The sequence below is a fragment of the Falco naumanni genome, chromosome 1 (assembly GCF_017639655.2).
Source record: "Falco naumanni isolate bFalNau1 chromosome 1, bFalNau1.pat, whole genome shotgun sequence".
NCBI lineage: Eukaryota > Metazoa > Chordata > Aves > Falconiformes > Falconidae > Falco > Falco naumanni.
The window spans coordinates 92,719,262-92,738,645 of record NC_054054.1 but is presented as its reverse complement, the minus strand read 5'-3'; the positions used below and the strand labels follow the sequence as shown (position 1 = coordinate 92,738,645).

General features: G+C 41.7%; 1 protein-coding gene across 12 annotated transcripts in view; it reads right to left on the bottom strand.

Annotated features, from left to right (window-relative positions):
• The window catches only part of MTMR3 (myotubularin related protein 3), an 85,930-nt gene that overhangs the window by 7,040 nt on the left and 59,506 nt on the right, over positions 1–19,384 (bottom strand). For 9 of the 12 annotated variants that reach the window (XM_040606914.1, XM_040606881.1, XM_040606923.1 and 6 more), the window contains 11 exons: positions 17,210–17,415; positions 16,866–16,997; positions 14,699–14,810; positions 13,361–13,556; positions 11,602–11,787; positions 10,086–10,256; positions 7,847–7,992; positions 5,768–7,187; positions 3,204–3,314; positions 2,596–2,684; positions 1,041–1,067 (listed from right to left, as the gene is read on the bottom strand). In XM_040606914.1, the coding sequence (XP_040462848.1) occupies positions 1,041–1,067; positions 2,596–2,684; positions 3,204–3,314; positions 5,768–7,187; positions 7,847–7,992; positions 10,086–10,256; positions 11,602–11,787; positions 13,361–13,556; positions 14,699–14,810; positions 16,866–16,997; positions 17,210–17,415 (2,796 nt within the window). The remainder of the gene's footprint in view (positions 1–1,040; positions 1,068–2,595; positions 2,685–3,203; positions 3,315–5,767; positions 7,188–7,846; positions 7,993–10,085; positions 10,257–11,601; positions 11,788–13,360; positions 13,557–14,698; positions 14,811–16,865; positions 16,998–17,209; positions 17,416–19,384) is intronic. The other 3 variants (XM_040606855.1, XM_040606873.1, XM_040606931.1) reach the window with 3 other exon arrangements.

The window sequence follows — 19,384 nt, the reverse complement described above, 5'->3', positions numbered from 1 at the left end:
TCTCACAGCCGTAACCCTAGCACGAGCAGGCTGACAAAGGCTAGCCTTTCTGCAGTGGTTTGGGAGTCTTCTTAAGGACGCTGTTAGAAATTACTACCAGAAAACCCAGCAGGAGTGAAAACAGTCCTGTGAGGTGTTATACAGAAACATCCTGCAGAAAAGCCGTTCCGACAACCCACAACCCTGCTGCTCAAAGAACAATTATCCAGCAGAAGCTCGCTGTTGATGGATGAGGTCAAAAAAGAACCAGAGGGATTAAAACAAATATCTGCCTGTTGTAGCTCACCAGCTTCCTAGCATATGCTTGGGTTTTTTTGTTTTTTCCTTCTGTGATAGATAATAGTGTTCTGTAACTCTTTTCCCTCAAGCTTTGGAAAGCTCTGAACAACTCATTCTTTCTATCCTGGTGGTCCTCTGCTTTGCTTGAAAGATTAAAAAGAGATGTTAACAAAAGATGATTTTGCTCATTTGAGGAAGGAGGACTTAAAATCATGCTACCAACACCTCCTCTTCTAAGTCACAGTCGTTTATTCATTTTTATGTGATACCAACCCTCTACCAGCTTTGCATTACCTGCTACTGCTAGCGGTATTTTCAGTCCTTCTAAAATAAGTGGCAGTTTTTTTGTCAACACACTGCATAGCAATATTAGAATTGTTTGATAGCACGTGGAGCTCTCCCAAAAATAAGGCAAAGAATCAAAAATAAACGCATAATAGCTAAACTTGAAGGACAGTCTTTTCGTAGTTAGAAGTGATGCATTCTCTGTTACTCAAACACACGATCTACTGATGGTGAGTATTAGTCTGATCCACACCCCAGTTTAAGCTACTAAAAGCCAAGTCCTAAATGCTTTTCTGTGAGAAGACAGGCCTGTTTATACGGATCGAAACACCCAGCAGATTGTGCTAGCCACCCACAACTCTCTAGTGATTTCTAGGCAAGTGAAAAACAAAGAGGGGGAACAGACCGAGTTAGTTTGGAGAAGTTACCAAGAAAACGCAGACAGACAACAGACAGAGGCTGTTGTAAATGCTCACCAGATTTGATCAACACGTTCAATGTCCCTGCAAGGAGGGGAAAAAGAGCTCAGAGGGGAACAAGCAAAAGAAGAAAATAGTGGCAATGAAGGAAGCTGGATATTTTGATCCTGCTCAAGGCTTTACACCATATGGGTTTCGACTCATTTTCACTCTCAGGTAGGATCTTGAGCAGACTGCCAGTGACCAGTGGCGTTTTTTGAAAATATATACTAAAAAAATAGTTGATGTTCTTGCTGGTTGCCATTCCCTATCGGTCTCTACCATAAACCGAAGCTCACGTGGATGGCCTGGTCAACCCAGGTTAGACATCTGAAAGCTAAAGAAACAAAGACACTAAAGAGAAATTTGCAACCAGACTTGAAACCCTGAGTCAATTTTAACTCCTCATGGTGTTGGGGGTGTCCTGCAGGCACTCATGTGCTAGGACTTTTCCAGAGCCCAGATCTAGGAAACTGAAATGTAGATGCCAAATGTCAGTCAGCCTAGAGAGGCAGGGCTGGACAGGCACACTTCACAACAGGCACCACTGGGAGGACAAAGGAGAACACAACTTTAATTCTTAGAAAACCCTTCAGATGTGTACAACTGTATGCTTTATATTTATCATCTGGAGCCTTAACACATGCACAAACACAGCGCACATGAAAAAAAAATAATCAAAGCCATTCAACTTCATTCTTCCCCGGGTCTGTTTATCTTTACAAGATGCTAAATGGCGCAAAACATAAAACGGACACAAACCAAGAATAGACGTTTATAATTGTCTACAACTTCAAAAAGCAACGAAGCATCAAAATGTGATAACTGCCATTTAAATGACAGTTCTTGTAATAGTTTTCTCATGTCCAGAAATTAGGAATAGGAGTTTATTTGAAATAGAACTTAGAAATCTGAGATTTTCTGCCTTTAACTCGGGTATGATCTAACCAAAAGGCCTCTGCCACCTGTTCTTCATTAAGCCCCTGCTGCCTGCATTATCTGCTGTAGCCTCTGCTGGCAATAGTTCAGCAAAGAATAATCCAGAAAACTTTTATTTTATATAGGTGTCCTTTTAGGTTCTTTTCCAAGAGCAATTCAATGAAAACATGAGAATGGTTAGAGAAGGAAAGCAGCAGATTTACAACCAGTAATGGGAAGAAGATGCTATTCATGTATTTGCAGTTTTGGATTACTGAATGCTAAGATGAGAAACCAGTATTTTTTATTATTTACACCCTCTTAAAAAGCTAAACAGCCAGCTGCCTCCAAATCCACTCTGAGGAAACAGGGCAGGATCTGTTTAGACTGGGGTTGAGCAGATACCAAATTGGGCTTTTTAAATATATACTCTGCATGAACTGGAACCGAACAGGAGAAACTGTTCTGTTCTTCCAAAGCGCTCTGTTCCTTCAGAAGCGTGAGCAGTCCTACTCTAAAACACTTAGTCTGACATCCATCCTTGAGAAAGGAACTGTGTCAGAAGAAAACTCTTTCCTGGTTTAACAGGAGAGGGAACAATTCAAGCCACGAGCGTGCCTTCCTCCCTCCCTTCCTCTGTCGATGTCCAGGTTACCTGCAGTGGTGCTTCCTACTGGCCAGCCAGAACGTACTGTCGCAGCCGTAGCAGTGTGCAGCGAGGTGGTCTGGAAGCCATCGTGTCACCTGGGAGAAATAAAAGCCAAATTTGTCAAGGAGAGGGCAATTAGAAACAAACCCACCTCATTTGCACTCACAAATCCAAAGCAAAGCACCACGAGGGAAGTGCTTGTTCTATTTTAAGAGCACAAATGCAGTGTTCACAACTATTGAAGACAAGACGACAGAAACCTCCCCTCTGAGAACACATAAACTAAATTCCCCTCAACCTACGTCATCAAGTCCAGTTCCCTGGGTTTTTTTTCTGTGCTTTAGAACTATCCACGCCAAGAATATTCACCAAGCATGTGTCCACCTAAGGCTCCTTTAGCTAACCACCCCTTCCACAGCTCCTCAAGGAGTTCATACACAGACAAGCAGAGGGCTCATAGGCACAGGTACTGATATTTAAAGTATGAGACGCAAGTGAAATGCAAGGAAGAGTTCACAAGAAGTGGCACATGACCAAAGGCTGTCAGATAATTTCAATTATGAATATCCCATCCTACCAGAAGAATGAGCGATTTACAGGGATTTAGTCTGTACCTCTGTGTCCTGTTTATCCACCTGTTCCCAGCTGGCTTCAGAGAAAATCTCTGTGCTGCAGCGAGACAAGCAGTTCTGATCCAGATTGCTTTCCGAGTCGGGTATAGAAGTCTGTTGGCAAACAAACACAGCTGAACAGAACCTTCCCATATTCCTACTTCCATACAAATAAAATCTGGATAGTCGTGGGGAGGAGTGGAAAGGGTACCTCCTGCTAAGAAAGAGCAGGCTATGTTTGCACTGGAAGGGCGAATGTCTTAGCTGGTCACCTACCTACACTGCACACATGGCAGCAAAGGCAAGAACACCTCTTTGAATGGGACTATAAATGCCACATGTTGAAGCAGTTTGTGCAGTGGTGAACTGCAAAAAAACCCAATCAACAACAACAAAAAACCCATGCAAAAAAACTCCAACAGGTCAGTTTTTGACCCTCTGATGATAGGATGATCTGAGGTAGAATGGATTTAAAAATCTGTTTTCTGCTGTGTTCGCACAAAGTTCTGGCAACACTTTGGGTGATCAAACAAAAAAAGCTACTACCTGCGGCTCCAATTTCACAGTCACATTTCCTTTCCAAGATTGTTTCATTTTCAAAACTACTACTAGTAACACATATATCCTTTTGTTGGCAAAAATTCTGGAAAATACAAGCCAAATCACACATGGCGAAACTCAGAATCTGAGCCATATATATTCCATATATAGTTTTTTTGGGAATAATACTTCCTTAATATAGTCTATCCAGGTAGGGTTGTATTTTAACAGATTTAAAACTCAGCCAGCCTTTTAAATACATTAAAAATAACAAGAAATCTTGGGTTAATGTCTTTTTGTGCCCGAGGAATGGGCATCTCTGGAGCTCTGCAAGAAAACCTGTTACTTCCAAGCTGAGGCACAAACAGAAGGTAGAGAACAGATTCTTGAAAATGGTGAATTTTCTAGAGGCCAGCACGCTCTCGCATCCAGCCCTGCACTGCAGTTTGTGAAGGCCCTTAAAAGAATGGGAGTATAATCAATTAAGCCAACGCACCAAATTGCTCCAAGGAATCCAAGGTTTTGCCCGTGACCCAATTGAAATGACACTGAGCTGAAACGGATGCCCAAAAGGGGCACTTCGTGCTGTTATCTCCAATGTGAATAGCCAAGAAGGCTCTGAGTATTTTTCACAACAAATGTACCTGGGACTATCCAGCACCTCTGCCACTTCTAACCAACATTAAATTAAACAAACCAAAGTTGAAAACCTCCTGTACATTTTTTTTTTTTCAATTTCGCAGGCATATAAAACACGTTATCATGTGCACGTAGGAAAAGGAAAATTCTGATGAGTGTTATGTCAACCTCAGGAATGCTCTGCCCAACATTCAAACCCACAGGATGATGCAAACTCTGTTTCAGAGATTCTAAGTCTCCTCACCTTCCTTCTCATGTCGCTTTTCTCCTCCTGTGCCTGCCTGCTTCCCCACATAGCTCTCCCCTCATCATTTATTGTACTTCGCTAATAATACTGGGCCATTGAAAAACCCAGTTTTGCAGCAATCCTGCTCGAAGGTCTCTACAGAACTGGGCTCCTGCTCATTCTCCAAATTAGTGCTACATTCAAGCAACAGTATAAGGCCCGACTGTGTATCTTTTGACTTTTTATTATTAATTATTAGACAAAAGAGGAGGAGAAATTAGGTAAAAAAAACAGGTAGGGGAGAAGCAACTTACAAATCCACGCAAGACATACAGAGTCACATAGAAAATCTGCTAGCTATTGAGATCTTGAACTTGGAATGACATGTATTCTTTCCTGATTTTAAAATTTCTTTTGCAACCGCAACTACATAGATAATTTCACTGCAGCAGAAATTAGCGTACTGTATTTGAATCACGCCTTAGACTTAAGTCTCTAATGACCTTAAACACTTCCAAGTAAAAGTGCAAAGAGTTTAAAAGCTCCCCTAAATTTCTTCATTTGTTGAGAAAAAACCCTCATTGACATAAGGCTATCACAAAACCTCTTAATTTATTCCAGTTAATGAGCCTTGAGTAGGCCAGCCATCTGAAAAGGGCATGGCTTGAGCTTCATGGTTTTGCACTAACAGAGCAGCCACTGCTGCACCTTACCCTCAGCATACAAAGCACCAAGAGATCAGTCCTACGCTACTGTCCCCATAAATGACCCATTCATATTCTCAGAAAAGTATCTTTGCCTGTTTTACTCTTGTTTTCGTATACAAAATTGCCTTTTTTTTTTTTTTTTAAACAAGATGTTTAAGTATGTGCAGGTATGTGTGAGTATGCTGCCAAACACCCATCTTGAAATAAAACTTTGGTACATGTATAGTCAAACAGGGATACAGTGAAAATTAGTCAACGTTAACTGCCTTTTGCCATGTACTCAATCAGTTGTTTTCCCTCTTCAGAATGACCTTAAGAGTTCCATAAAAGCCTGCAAGGCGAAAAAAAAAATCACTGCCTCACCGATGAACCAAGAGTTGACAATATGGTGAGATCCAGAACATGACTAACCAGCCCACTGTTGCCAGCAGTGGCCCAATTACCATTTCACTTACCACTTCGTCGCCATAATCACCATTGAGGCGTAAGGAGCTATTCAGGAACTGGCTCTCCAACCGGCTCTTCAACTCTTGCACTTGCTTCTTCAAGGTCTCCACTTCTTGCTGATGGCCAGTTTCTATCTGGCGCAGGCGCTGCTGGATGACATCAGTGTAGACAGGCATCCCATCGTCATCCAGGTGGCTTCTGGCAGGCTGGTCTGGGCTGCTGGCTGCCTGCTGCTTACCAAGATGACTAAACATCCATTTCTGGTGCAAGCTCCTCAAGTGAAACTGTGCAGAACTACAGCTCGCGGTGGAGACCTGCCGGCTCAGAGAGGCTTTGATGTGACCGTCCTCTCCATTCACACAGTGTCCGTTTGTCGCATGGTATTTCTGGGTGATACCAAACCCCGCAGGCTTCTCTGTCATCTTGTTCTCAGGCTCCAGCTCTCCGTTACACACAATCTCGTCTTTAAGTTCGGCTAAAGGCAAGGCACAAGGGGAAGGCATCGGGATGTGTGTGTTGCTGCTACCAGAAGTCCTATGTACTTTTGTTCCCAGTTTTTGAAGTTCTAGCATGCTCTCCCCCTCTGGCCTATTTTCAATAGTTCGAGAAAGTTCGTCAGCACTGTTGTTGATCAGGTAAGGTCTGTGGCAAGGGCCCTTAGGAACGAGCTCTTGCTTTGCTTCATTCTCTGTTAAGGTTTCCGTCGAACTTTCAATGTTGGATGTTCTCGCCTCGTGAGTGATTGTAAGAGGTAACGCAAGGCTGGCCTGTGCTGTGTTGTACAGGCTCTCTGCTTCTCCTTCGAGTTTGCTAACACCTTCTTCCTCCGCATTCTTGTGAGCATCTCTATTTACAAAGCCCTCCAAAGGAACAGTCTGTAGTCCTTTCACCTGAGGTAACTTCTGGATGGTGTTACTGAAATCAGTACGCTCGTCCTGTTGTCCTTTAAGCTCAGAAGCACCTTGTGAAACTGGATGTGGATTGGATGCTGGATTGTTCATTACAATACCTTTATCCGCCTCAGCCTTTTCAGAGAGGTCACTGACATACCCATGTACACTTTCAGTTCTCTTCTCCTTACCCAGGGCAACCTCATCCCCTTTACCTACTGTCTCTAGGCTACCCTTTAAGTGCTCCTCCAGACCAACATCGTCTTTAGTGGCCTCTTGCAAAATGTTCTCCATCTGTCCCTCTGCCACACCAGCTGCAACAGAGAGTTCTGCTCCAACCGGAGCCCTGCCTTGCTTACTCAGGCTGTCTCCGTCAAACGGATCATCCCCAGGGTTACCGAGGCTGCTCAGCTCCAGAGACCGACGGTGCTCTTGCCACTTTTCATTGAGGCTGGGGTCACTACTCCGTCGATTGGTTGTAGGCACACTGCTATCACAGGCTGTTGTCAGATTGTCAAACGATCTTGTCTTTGGTAACCTACAAAGGCACAAATAATCAGAATCCAAAGTTGGGGATTTTTAAAAAACATTTAGCCGCTACAGTTTAAAAACTCCCCCCACAATTAGGACAGTAACAATCTGCTAACTAATGGACTTCTGTGAAGTATTATCTAGGAGCACATTTTGACCATCTGTAGTGCAGAGCTGCTTCAGTACTTTCTTTGTTTGCCATCAGGAAAATATGTTCCATCAGACTTCAGACATTCCCAGAATAATCCCTTTACCACAAAGCACAAATGCTTACAGTCTGGTCACACCTCCTAATTAACATCTGCTCAGAATCATCGTACAAAAAAAGCAAAGAAATAGTTATGCAACACAGAAAAAGCACTCAAATTCAAGACAATCAAATGAAACCTTATATTCCACAAGGGTATAAGGAATCCTGAAAGGCTATGCAATACCCAGAGCTTAATTCTATTTGATAATCTTCTGTTATGCTATCACCTCTGAAACATAACACCTTTCAAAACTGAAAGAATGACAAACTGCTTTTCGGTAGGTCAGTCAAACAGTCCCACAAACAAGCCTGTGAAAAATACTTCCCTCCCACCACAAGTATTCTCCTCTTTATATCCCACAATATTCTCTGTTGATCTTACTTTACAGGACGGGATTTCTGGGCTCTAGGCTCACCTGCCCAGAGGCTGATCTTCAGGGCTAGAGCCTGGAACAGGGTATGGGGCACAGGTGTCGTCAGCGGGTGTCGAGGGGGAAGAGCACGGCAGGTAAACAGCACTCCAGAGCATTAGATTACGCACATGGCACACTGGATACAGCACCTGAGAGGGGAGAGCACACAATGTTCAGAAGTGGTAAACTGCTCGCTCCCAGAATGCAGAGAAGTGTGCAGATCTGACTCTGGTAGTTTACTATTCCGGTCTGCAGCCGGGAGGCTTTGCTAGATCTCTAGATAACTCTGAAGGCCAGTGAGCAGCTATGGCATTTTTAATCAGCTACACTAGGATATATAATTAACTTCTCTTTCAGAGACAGAGGCATAACAATGCCGGCTTTCAGCTTCTCACGAATGAATTACTGCAACGTGCTCTGAGTGAATCTACACCTTAATAATGCTTCTGCGCAATTTAAACTGCTGAAGAATTCAGTGGCCCATTGTTAGCGCAGAGATTTCCTCGTACTTTGTGATACACCATGTCATATGACAGCAGAACTAAGAACCTCCTTCTGCAGGCTCCAGTTCATCAAATCTAACCCTATCTTTAATGGAAGCACTTTTATGTTAAAAATTAAGTACATGCAGAAATACTTTTCTGAAGAAGCAGCCTGCTCTTAAAAAGGGATTCCCTGACTGTGGAATATGCTTTCTGGTTCAGTTTAAAAAAAACTTGGGTCATTATCAATTCCACTCTTTTCCCAGGCAAATTCCCTGTGGAAAAGCAGGCAGTGGCAGACAAACAGTCAGGTTTCCCTGCCACTGAGCCGGGGGAGGGCTCTGGGGTGGCTTGGTTTGGCAGATGCTGCTCTTAAACAGCTACGGTCTTATAACAGATGTGGCTACATCAGAGAGGCACCTTTTAAAGACTGAAGTAAAACCACAAAAATAAGAATACAAGACAGGAAATTGCCAAACTACAGACAAATTATCCTCATTAGCTTAGTACAGTATAGCGTAGTATTTACTGAGAACAGAGGCCAAGGCACTGAGACTGCATCTATACTGCAGGATATAGCATGTGAGGGCAGCTCAAGGACAGAGCCACTACCTGTCCACACAGCCCGCTTTAAGAGTGCTCTCTATGCTGTTCCTGGGCAAACCTGCTGGTATTTTCAGTGAAAACCTAGATGCATCCATAGCTTTAGAAGTCCTCCCAAGCTGTATTTATCTGCAGTGCCTCATGCCTTCAGCTATCACATCCACTCATGATGACAATGTCAGGTTGCAAAGTCTTGAAGGGCTCTCTCTGACGTTGCCTGTCGCAATGACAAATGGGACCTGCACACAGACTGCACGTCCGGTGTCCAGGGGAGACAGACAGCCACAGAAGGCTGATGTGAATATACAATTAATCTTTTTATATCAACTATAGACATAAACTCTTCCCTACTAAGCCAGGTTTTGGTTTTACTCTAAGGAACAATTAAGAGCCACATCTATCAATTGCAAAAACATTGCAGAATCTTTACAGTTCGATTTATGCTATCTGATACTTTTATAAACAAAGGCATTTAAATATTTATAAAAGCCATTGCTGCCCTAATCATGGTGACATCTGATGACTGACTGCTCACTTGCCCACCATCTGCATCCCTCAATGCCTCACATGACCTGTTATCAAATACACAAAAAAGTAACTGTAAGTCCCTTCCCAGAAGCTTCAGTGAGCTATTATTATGGAAGAGTCAAACTGAAAACATGAAAAGTATTAAGAGAAATAAAGATATGCTACATAACTTGAGTTCTGTTCAGATTTAAGATTAATATAGACACAGTGTCTAGGTTTGTATGCAGTTTTATGACACTCCACTGACATAGCTTAGTTCTCTAGAAAAGTCTATTTGTCAAACACTGAAATGTTTTTTGTTACAAAAAAATAAAGCAAAATATTTAGTTACAGAAAATGCATTTCCAGCATAGAGGAATTTCTGAGGTTGCATTTGACATTCCTCAAATACCAACAAACTTAATGCAAGGCTTAAAGCATCAGAGTGTTCAAAAGTAAACACTGATGAGGTGAGCTGAGAACACTTTTCTGGAAATGCCTGGGCTGTATTCATGATGACAGCTAAGCCGTTACGATGTCCCACCACTACAAGCCTGGGTATTTTCTAAAGGTACACACTTTGGAGAACATTGTACCTGGGAGCCCCTAAAGGGACTCGCCCCATGCGGTGGGGAACGCAGGATACATACAGATTCCGACTGGGAGGAGTAGAGCAGGTTTTTGAAGGCTTTGTTTGCTGCCCGCAGCAAAGACCAGACAGAACAGGTCCGTTCCTGAGTGTGTTTTTCTCCTCTCTCTTTCGCATTGTTGCACAGGAATGTACCAAAGAGGCAAGAGTAGGTGTGCTGCACCAATTTCACCTGCAGAGACCGATACAAGTATTGTCATATGACAGAAGACATCAGCTTAATGTGAGACCCAACATTCAGGCTTAAGAAGCAATAAATCCTTCCTTCACAGGGCAATACACCCTCTTCCTAAAGGCTGATATACAAATCCACCTGGCATTTTTTGCATACCTCCTTGTAAACTAACTGCATTTTTTGCATACCTCCTTATAAACTAACTGCACAAGAATTCAAGTATAACGGAATCTTTTAAAATCATAACTAAAAAAATTCAGGAAAAACCTGTAATTATAAAGACAAAATATTTGTTCATAATCAAGCATAAAAGTCTTGCTGACTCAAACTCACAGCCCTGTAGGACAGGCAAAGAGGAAAATCACGATTCCTCTGTTCCAAAACATTAATGCAGCACAGAAACTCTGATCATTATTCACTCCATGCTTTGGTCCCAGTCTAACAAAATAGTTTAGTATGAACTTAAAGCATGTAACTCACTTCCACGGGATTATTCAGATGTTCAAGTGAATAAATAAAAAGTACTTCAATACTCTAATAAACTAGGGGATTTACTCTAAAAAGGCCAGAATACTAAAGGTACGTTCAGACACGGCTCTGGTAGGTTAGGAGCGTGCTGTGAAGCCAGTTATAACTTTATGTATCTCATTTCACAACTGAGCTAAGCTAGGACCATACATTTAATCGGTTACATGGCTGAGCTGGCAAGTGTTAATTCAAGTCAAACACAATCAGAAGAATGTGCTTTAAATCTCTTAGTGGATCAGAAACTTCATAAAATCTTTTATTCTGCAGATTACTAGTCCTGCAGCCAGTGACTGCCACTTTCCCAGAGACCTGCCTTCTGGCCTTGAGAACTGATTTTGAGCATCCTACACAAATTTCTAATAGGACAGCTGTCCTCTTCAAATGAAAATAAACACGGCTCATATATCCTACATATTTTCAGCAAAGAAACAGAAAAAATGCATGGAAAGCTAAAGGGGCAGGTTGTTTTTAGGAGGAGTCTTCCATGTCAAAACAAGATCAAAGTAGGGGAAGTTTATATTGCCCGTAACTATGTTTTTTCTCATGCTGTGTGGACGAATTATACTGGAGTTACTTCAGCACCTCTTAGGTGAGACTATTAAGTCTGAATCATTTATTTATTTCTTTAAAGTCTAAGTATACAAGTACTTTTGTCTACTGTATCTGGGCAGTTTTCCCGTTACCTTTATCAGGCTGCAGCATATCAGAGACAGATGGGAAAATCAGAAACCCCTTGAGGCTCTATAGTATGTTAGTACTCGGTACTGGTTTAGAAGTAGTCTATAAAACAGCAATCTCTCAAGCCACAACTCACAAGGAATGCTTCGTTAAACTCGAAAGAGCAAGGGAACTGCCTCTGGAGCTGATGGACGCAGTCCAGCCACTGTAAAAACACTGGGCAGCGCTCATTTAGGTCATCCGAATTCTCACCATGGCCACAGCGATCTGCAAACTTGTGGCCAAAATCCAGCCACTCCGTCTCCACTAGCACCTGGAAACCCTGCAGAAATGAAAGTACAGATGAAAAGTTCCTATTTTAGTTTTGGTTCAGTTTTCTAAGGTGGTTTGAGACTCATGGGAACCACTTTATTACTGTCTCCTCACTCATTCCTATTTCCCTTCAGTGCTGGCGTCATTACTTATCTTTACTGCTTTACCAAATGCCTCTGTGTTCTAAAATGCTGCACAATGAAATTCGGACACATAAATTTCCAAACCTACATGAAACAGGAAAGGGAATAAGGCAGGTTAGGTCCTCAGCAACTTGCAAGCAAGATGCCGATATGAGACCTATCTTGGCCAGGCAGGGGCAAACAGGAACTTCATCTCAATCAAAACCGCCCGGATCATGGTAACCCAACATTTGGACCGGAGAGGGAATTGTAAAGCCCTCCTTTGAAAATTATGGGCGGATATGTCTGCCATAAAAGAAAGCAATTAATCCACAACAGGACATCCATGCTCTGAGAGAGTGCTTGCCTGTGTGTACACCAAACATAGCCCAGTAACAAGGCTGATTAAAGGTTGACTTGCGTGATTTCTCATGCAAACAAAAAGGGCAAAGAACATTTCAAAACAGTGACTAGCAGAGCACCTGAATGCAACACCTCATCTTACAGGACCTAAAAGCCATCACAGGTTAGGAAAGTTTTGATTCTTAGTGGAAGGAGAAATTGTAGAACATACTTAAGTCAATGGCTGTAACTAGAACAAAAATAACAGCTGAGAGCTGAAAAGCTTGAAATGTGACAATGCTGAAGACTCATTTTCCTAAACATTTCAGCAGTGACAAGAAGGAAGGCAAAGGGTGTGTGCAGGAGAACTCTGCACTTTGAACAGGAATGACAGCACTTTCAGGAGGGACCAGGAAGAAGTCCAGTGCCAAGGGCAGCGCAGTATGTTTTGACCTGACGGATGCCAACTTCTAGAACTCATGAAAAAGCATCTGAAAAGTTTCCACAATTTCATCCAAAAGGCATTGCTACAGCTTAAACTTCTGGTCCTCTCCTCATGTGTCTGAGGCTTTAAGCAGCAGTTTACAGCACTGTGTTCAGACATATGCTTCTGTTCTAGACAACAAAGGCATCTTGCATGAGGGCTGGCAGATGGAATCCAGCCATCACATATCACAATGCTGAAAAGTGATGGGGGGCCCAGAAATTTAGGCTGAAAACCCAAGAGAAATATAACTAAGTGACAGAGGACAACGAAAATCTGAAACTGGAAAAATATGCAGTTGGGAAATCTAGAAAATAGAAAGGCTTTGTATCAATAGTTGGCTGCGAAACTGCAATGGTGTAATGGAAACTGCAACATGTAGCACTCTACTACATATTCCTAAGTTAAATATGGGAAGCATACACCATGACTGCAGTTACAGCAAAGGAGGAAAATATAATCTGCTCTTGAGTTACAGCCCATATTTACACCTATATGTAACTGTATCTGCAGACTACTGTTGGTAAACTCCTGGTAGCTTTAGTGCCTTTTCTAGTGGGAAAAAAACTGAAATAACTTATAGGCAGACTTCCTCAGAAAAGGACCCAAACTTGCTAACTACTTCACGCACTAACCTCTGTGGTCCTGTAATACGGATCCAGCAGCAGTTTGGCCAGCGCCACTATCTGGGGGGTTCGGTCCCAGCCATCTGAGCAATGCACCAAGACTGGTCGCTGGTCTCTGTCCACGGCATGAACTACGAGTAGTGCAGATTTCAGAAGCACAGATAAGTGCTGCAGCCATTTGGTACTTTCCAGAGCTGATAACCAACTAGAAGAAAACAAGGGAAGACAGTTTTTGCTCTTTTAAAATGCTTTCAGGTTTGGCTCTTTGAATTTACCAAGTCAAAGCTCCTATTTTAATAAGCTGTGAATGCCATTCCTCAGTATGTTTCTCTTATGCCTTGCTAGTACTTTCTCAGATTTGTAAGAAACAAAGCCATGCTGTCCATCTAAGGAACAGCCAGTCTCTGGCATGCGTTTTGACGCATAAGACTTGCAAAAAGCTTAAATAACATTTTCCCAGACAAGAGCATAACACATCACCAGCAACGGACAATGCAAGCGCTACTGGGTAATCATTGCTTGCAGCAGCCTCTACTGTCTCCTGCCCTCTGAGCTGAGGATCCAGAATACTCAGCAGTCCCACCACCGCTGGCGTATCTTGGGACTCTGCCATATGCTTCTGACAGCTCTGTGCTTCGATGAAACACAGAACTTGAGGTGCCTTTGAAATCTCCTGAATCTCAACTATTCCCAGGCTTTACAAGGTGTGCTGTAGGTATCTTAAGAGTCTCTGCCCTCTGAAGACCTACATATCCAGTTTAGTAAGGGTGGCCATTCTGGATCTACTTCAAAACCATGAAAGACACTTAACAGCAAATTCAAAACAGGGAAGTGGTAGGGGAAACAGGACTGGCACAACTACAGCATCTCAGTGAAGACTCGGCCTCAGAAGCCCCTGAGATGAGGGGCCATTAGAGGCTAGTTATCCCATAGCATTGGAGGGCAACAAAACATGTCTCCTGAAATGATGCTATGAACGTGTGAAGTACATGGAACACCACTATAATTTTCTGAAGGAGGGCCAAGCTGTAAAGGTTACAGAAGTGGCAATAACAAGAAAGCTTAAATGCTGGCTTTCAAGCCCACCAGAAAGTAGTAGCATCTAGTACCGAAACTCAAGGCTACATTATAATCTCAGATTTCATTTTCTACGTTCACTTCAATGATAATAAACAATGACCAACTTTAGCTCAAATTCCATGGAAATGAAAAAATATAGCTTAGCATTATTACACAGGAAAGTTACCAAGGGAAAACACACTGAATTTCAGTTTACAAATCAGCAGCAAAAGAATGCAGTTGCAGAAACATGTAAACAAAGGCAAAACCCAACAAACATCCACTTACTTTCCTGGATCTGGCATTTGCGTGCAGAGCAAACGTAGCGACTGAAAGCTCTTCCGGATAGAATGGATGTTTGCCATCCCCATGAACACTACTTCACAGTTTGGATAATATTCTGCAAGGAAACATCAAGAAAAAAAAGGGAAGAAACTCAAAACTACACCAAGTTTAAATTCTAAAAGAAGGTTTTTCAAAAAAAACAAACCACTGTTGCTGTGGACAGATTAAATAATTTGTTTACGAATATTCTGTAAGAAGAAACTAGTACTTGGGAGTTTGGTAGGTATTCCAGACATTACAACACAGCATAGCAAAACAGGAAAGAGTTAGCAAAGTGTTTGTGTATTTATTTTCAATGTTTCACTTCACATTACAAAAAGCAGAGTACAAACCTATGGGAACAGTGATATTGCTGTGCTCCAAGGTAAAGAATGTTTTTAATGAGCAAGAAACATCCTACACGACTGTGAATCTTAAAAATATTTAAATGATAATTTATGGATGTTCTTAAATTTGATGTATCTTTTTATATAAGTTATATATTCTATTCTCTAACCATTCAAAAACGCTGAAAGGTTACTTCATTCACTGCTTTATTTTGAGTTTTTCTATTACGAGGAATAAGCACCACACGTGTGAGAAACATTCAAAGCTCAGGAAAACAGAAGACAGAATTACTGAGCCTGCCTTCAGATATTGCTATGGGATGTACTCAAGCAACTCTGCTCTACTGAGGGGGCCTGTATCTGTACGGACAGGGTCTGCTAGTCAGAGGGAGGCATCTAAGAAGATGCAGAAAAATATTAATTCAACTGTCTTTCCTAGATTCAGTTTTCCTCTTTCCTGATGCTTCTGTCTGTACAAAAATGCTGACATGATAGCTAAAATGACCTTTTCTACACAAGAAAAAAAAAAATCAATCAGAATTCAGAATATAGGATACTGAGTGCTCACACAAGAAAATGCAGTAGTCTCTTAAAAGAGCATGTTTTATATAATTTGATTTCTTAACTGTTATAAGCCCAGCAAATTCTGGCCCAAACCAGAACATCCTGCTAGTGACGGACTATGTAACTCCAGTCAGAAGTGACTGACACCATCAGACAATTTAAGCATTTTTTGAGGTCTTTTTACTAAATATATGTTATATACAAAATAAATCACAACATAAATGAGATATTTTTATACAGAGAGAATGAAACAAACTTGGCAATACCTGGAGAAAACCTATCAGTAAAAAGGAAGCATTTAATGCAGGTCAAACTTATTGAAGGCGACAAACTGTTTGGAAATTTTCTACAAAGAATTCAAGAACCAATATATAGGAAGAAAATTGAACTTCCTATATACTCTGCTTTTCTGTTTTGATGTTCTACTCCCTGATGAGTAGTAGTTTTGAGGTTTTAAATGTAAAATTAATCTCTTCTTACTGGTGGCTACATATCAAAGTGCAGCCTATTGCAGCAAAGACTGAAACAAGACTATACGGTCAAAGCAGCTTTCATTATCTTACCTATAGTTCTTCTATCTGGTATATTTTTCTAGACTCTCCACCCATGGAATTTTAACAGGCTGCATTCATATCCAATAGTGACCATAAAATAATATCTTGTTTATAATACCAACAATTTACAAGTGCCAAAGAACACAGAAAGTGATAATTACAAATGCAAGATTAATCAGGATTTCAGTTGCTTTGGGTCATCATATAAATGCTGAAAAATGTTTCAGCTTTAGAAAAACTGCTGAAAAGTTGTACTCTGCACAACTATTCTAGACTACTATTATCCTCTACAGTTAGTGGATTTTTACAAGTTTGTTCAGTATTTTTTTAGACATTAGCACACTGGACACCTTTGTCTCGTTCTAGTTTACATATTTGACTCAGCAGGGGAAAGCTAATCAGCATATTCCACACAGTTCAGCATTTACTGAACACTGTTACCAGCTGGTTTTATGCTCTGAGAAACAGACTTAATTAACAGCTAAACCTGTCCTTTTGAAGGGCTGAGCGATAGCTGCAATGATCCAGAACTTTCATACAGATGAATAGTACTTGCCTCCACGCAGTCTGTTAAATATGCAGTACACAGGAGTGTATCAGTGTAATTATACTTGAACAAATCCTTTTGATTAACTTAATATAAGACTGAGAAGACACAGTGCTTACCTGGGCACTCACAGCCTCCACCTTTGGCTCTGTTTGCCACAGCTGCTGCATAAGAACGTGCGTCTAAGATCAAAAGCTTCTGAGGCTGTATGGCCAAACTCTCTGCTCCTGAAGCATTAGAGATTGAGGAATCTGGGGAAGAGGATATGAAACTGATGAGCAAATAAAAGGAAACTTCTGACACTGTTTACAACAACGATGCACTCAAGTCCCACAGTGCATATGCAGAAACTGGAGAATGTCTGATTAAATACGAAGGATTGAATCTGTTACAGTACCTAGAAGAGATTAGGTTTTTATATAAAGCTATGCCCTTTACATAAAAATGACAGTGACAAACTTACCAAATTCCACATCAGAGAGGTCCCCTCCATTGGGGAAATCTCTGGAACAATTTCCGTTCATTAATTTGTTACTGTTGGACCTTGAATCTGAGGCACAGGCTTTGGCTACAGACTGGACAAGGTGTTCATCATCTGCATTCCTCCAGCCCCACCAACTGACCTCGGGCTGTCCACAGCGGGAAATAACTGCTCCGTTGCTCTGGTGCCTGACAAAGAAATGAATAAAAAGCACAGCAGTGCATAACTTGAAAAATCAGGATGAAAAATACAAAGGGCATGAAAAAATTAAATGATGCACTCCAGTAGTTTAATTCCTGCCAGGGACCTCTCTATCGTTCAGCAATTATCCTCAACCTGTGATTCACTGGCAATGCATTCCACGTGCTTCCCTTCAAAATGCTGACTGTGACCACACAGTCACAGAGGTAAAAGTCAAAGCAAAGGTCAGTAAGAGAAAACAAAGCATTTTCTTGCTCAATATTGTTGCCTGTTGGCCAGTGAAAGCTGGGGAACATTTTGGAACAGCACACACGCTGCAGAACCATATCTAGAAGCCAACGTATTTTAGTTAGTTTCACTAGCTAAAAGGAAAAAAGCCTTTCGCATCTCAGGATGTTAAACATCTGCAGTTTGGTATTTGTGTCTGTTGGGAAGGAGTAGCTATGTCATCCCCTTTTCAGTGGCTTCTCCTCTACGTGTGGGCCTTCTCTATCTCCCTTCCTGACATCTTTGGGTCGTGTTTAGTCTGCTGCCTCTCAAATGCACATTGCACCTAGCAGAAGAGGACCAAGGAGCTGATGAAGAGCAACAGCAGCTCTTACATGTAAGCACCAGTGTGATGCCAGTCTGGTAAATAAAACGTCCACAAGCAAGTACCTACTGACACCTAAGCGGCATTGAAATATTGTTTATTAACAGAATATTTGTATTCTAAAATATTATATAAATTTGCAAGCATACTGATAAAACTTCAGAGGACTGGTCACTGGAGTACAGAGATGAGTCTACCAATAAAAAAATGTCAGGGAGGTAACGTGAACATAGCTATCTCCTTCTGGGGAGTAACATTAAAAAAACAAAACTCAAAAAAAAAGCCAAGCCCAAACAAACATTTTTTTAAATGGCTGAAGAGTTACTAGTTACTTCCTTAAATTGGACCTAGCTTCTTCTACTACATATAAAGAACAGATCTGAAATAATTAAAACTTATCCAAACCACTGAAGACACTCTGAAAAAGATTTAAAAACTCTTCCCCTACATTCTTGGTTTGTTGTTTTTTTTTTTTAATTAAAAAAAAATTACTGAAACATGTTATCCCTGTAATTTCACTTACTGCACCTATGCTGGCATATCCCACTGCTGCCAACAGAAACATCATTCCCCACTCACTGAAGTGTTTACACCTAGCATTAACAACGTTCTCCTTGACCTTCACCAGCAGTATCCCGAACCCAGAGGACCTCAGCCATGGCACAAAAAGCCACCCAACTGTTGGTATGAAGAGCTGCTGGTGGAGTGGCCAAAGCAAAAGACACAACTTGTCTCAGGTCACACGGCAAGTCAATGATGCTGAGGAATGTGGCACCTAGAATTGTTTACTCCCTGCCTCACGTCCTGTCTGAAATATCCTACCACTTGTCCACAAAGTCCTCCCCTATGTAAATGGCCTGCAGATACACATACATCCCTTTAAGCAAAGCCAGTGCTGTTCTTGCCCAGGAGTCCCACCGGAACCTTGTATTTATAAAGCAGACACATGCCAACTATCGTTCCTATATGTTACGATGCAGCAAAGGATTTTAGAGTCTTCCTGCAGACAAACCGGCTATCTCATCTTTATGTCAACCAAGAGTTGTTTAACTCCCTCTACTCTAGCAATGGCACAGAATGGTGAGGCTGAGCCAAATCTTTAAGCAAATTTAGACAGCTGAACTGGGACAATCCCCGACAGGAAGAAAGCCCATCCAAACCTTAACTTTTTTCTCCTCTCACCACTCTAATAAACGTTTACGGAGGTGTGACAAGCTGGTTTGTAACTTGTCAGAGCTGTCAAGCCCCACTAGGTGCTGAGCAGCACCCCTCGGCAGTGTCACTGCAGGGCACAGCAGCAGGCAGCAGCAGCTGCCTCGTGCTACTCATTCAAAAGCAGCACTTATATCAGGTTAAGGCTCCTT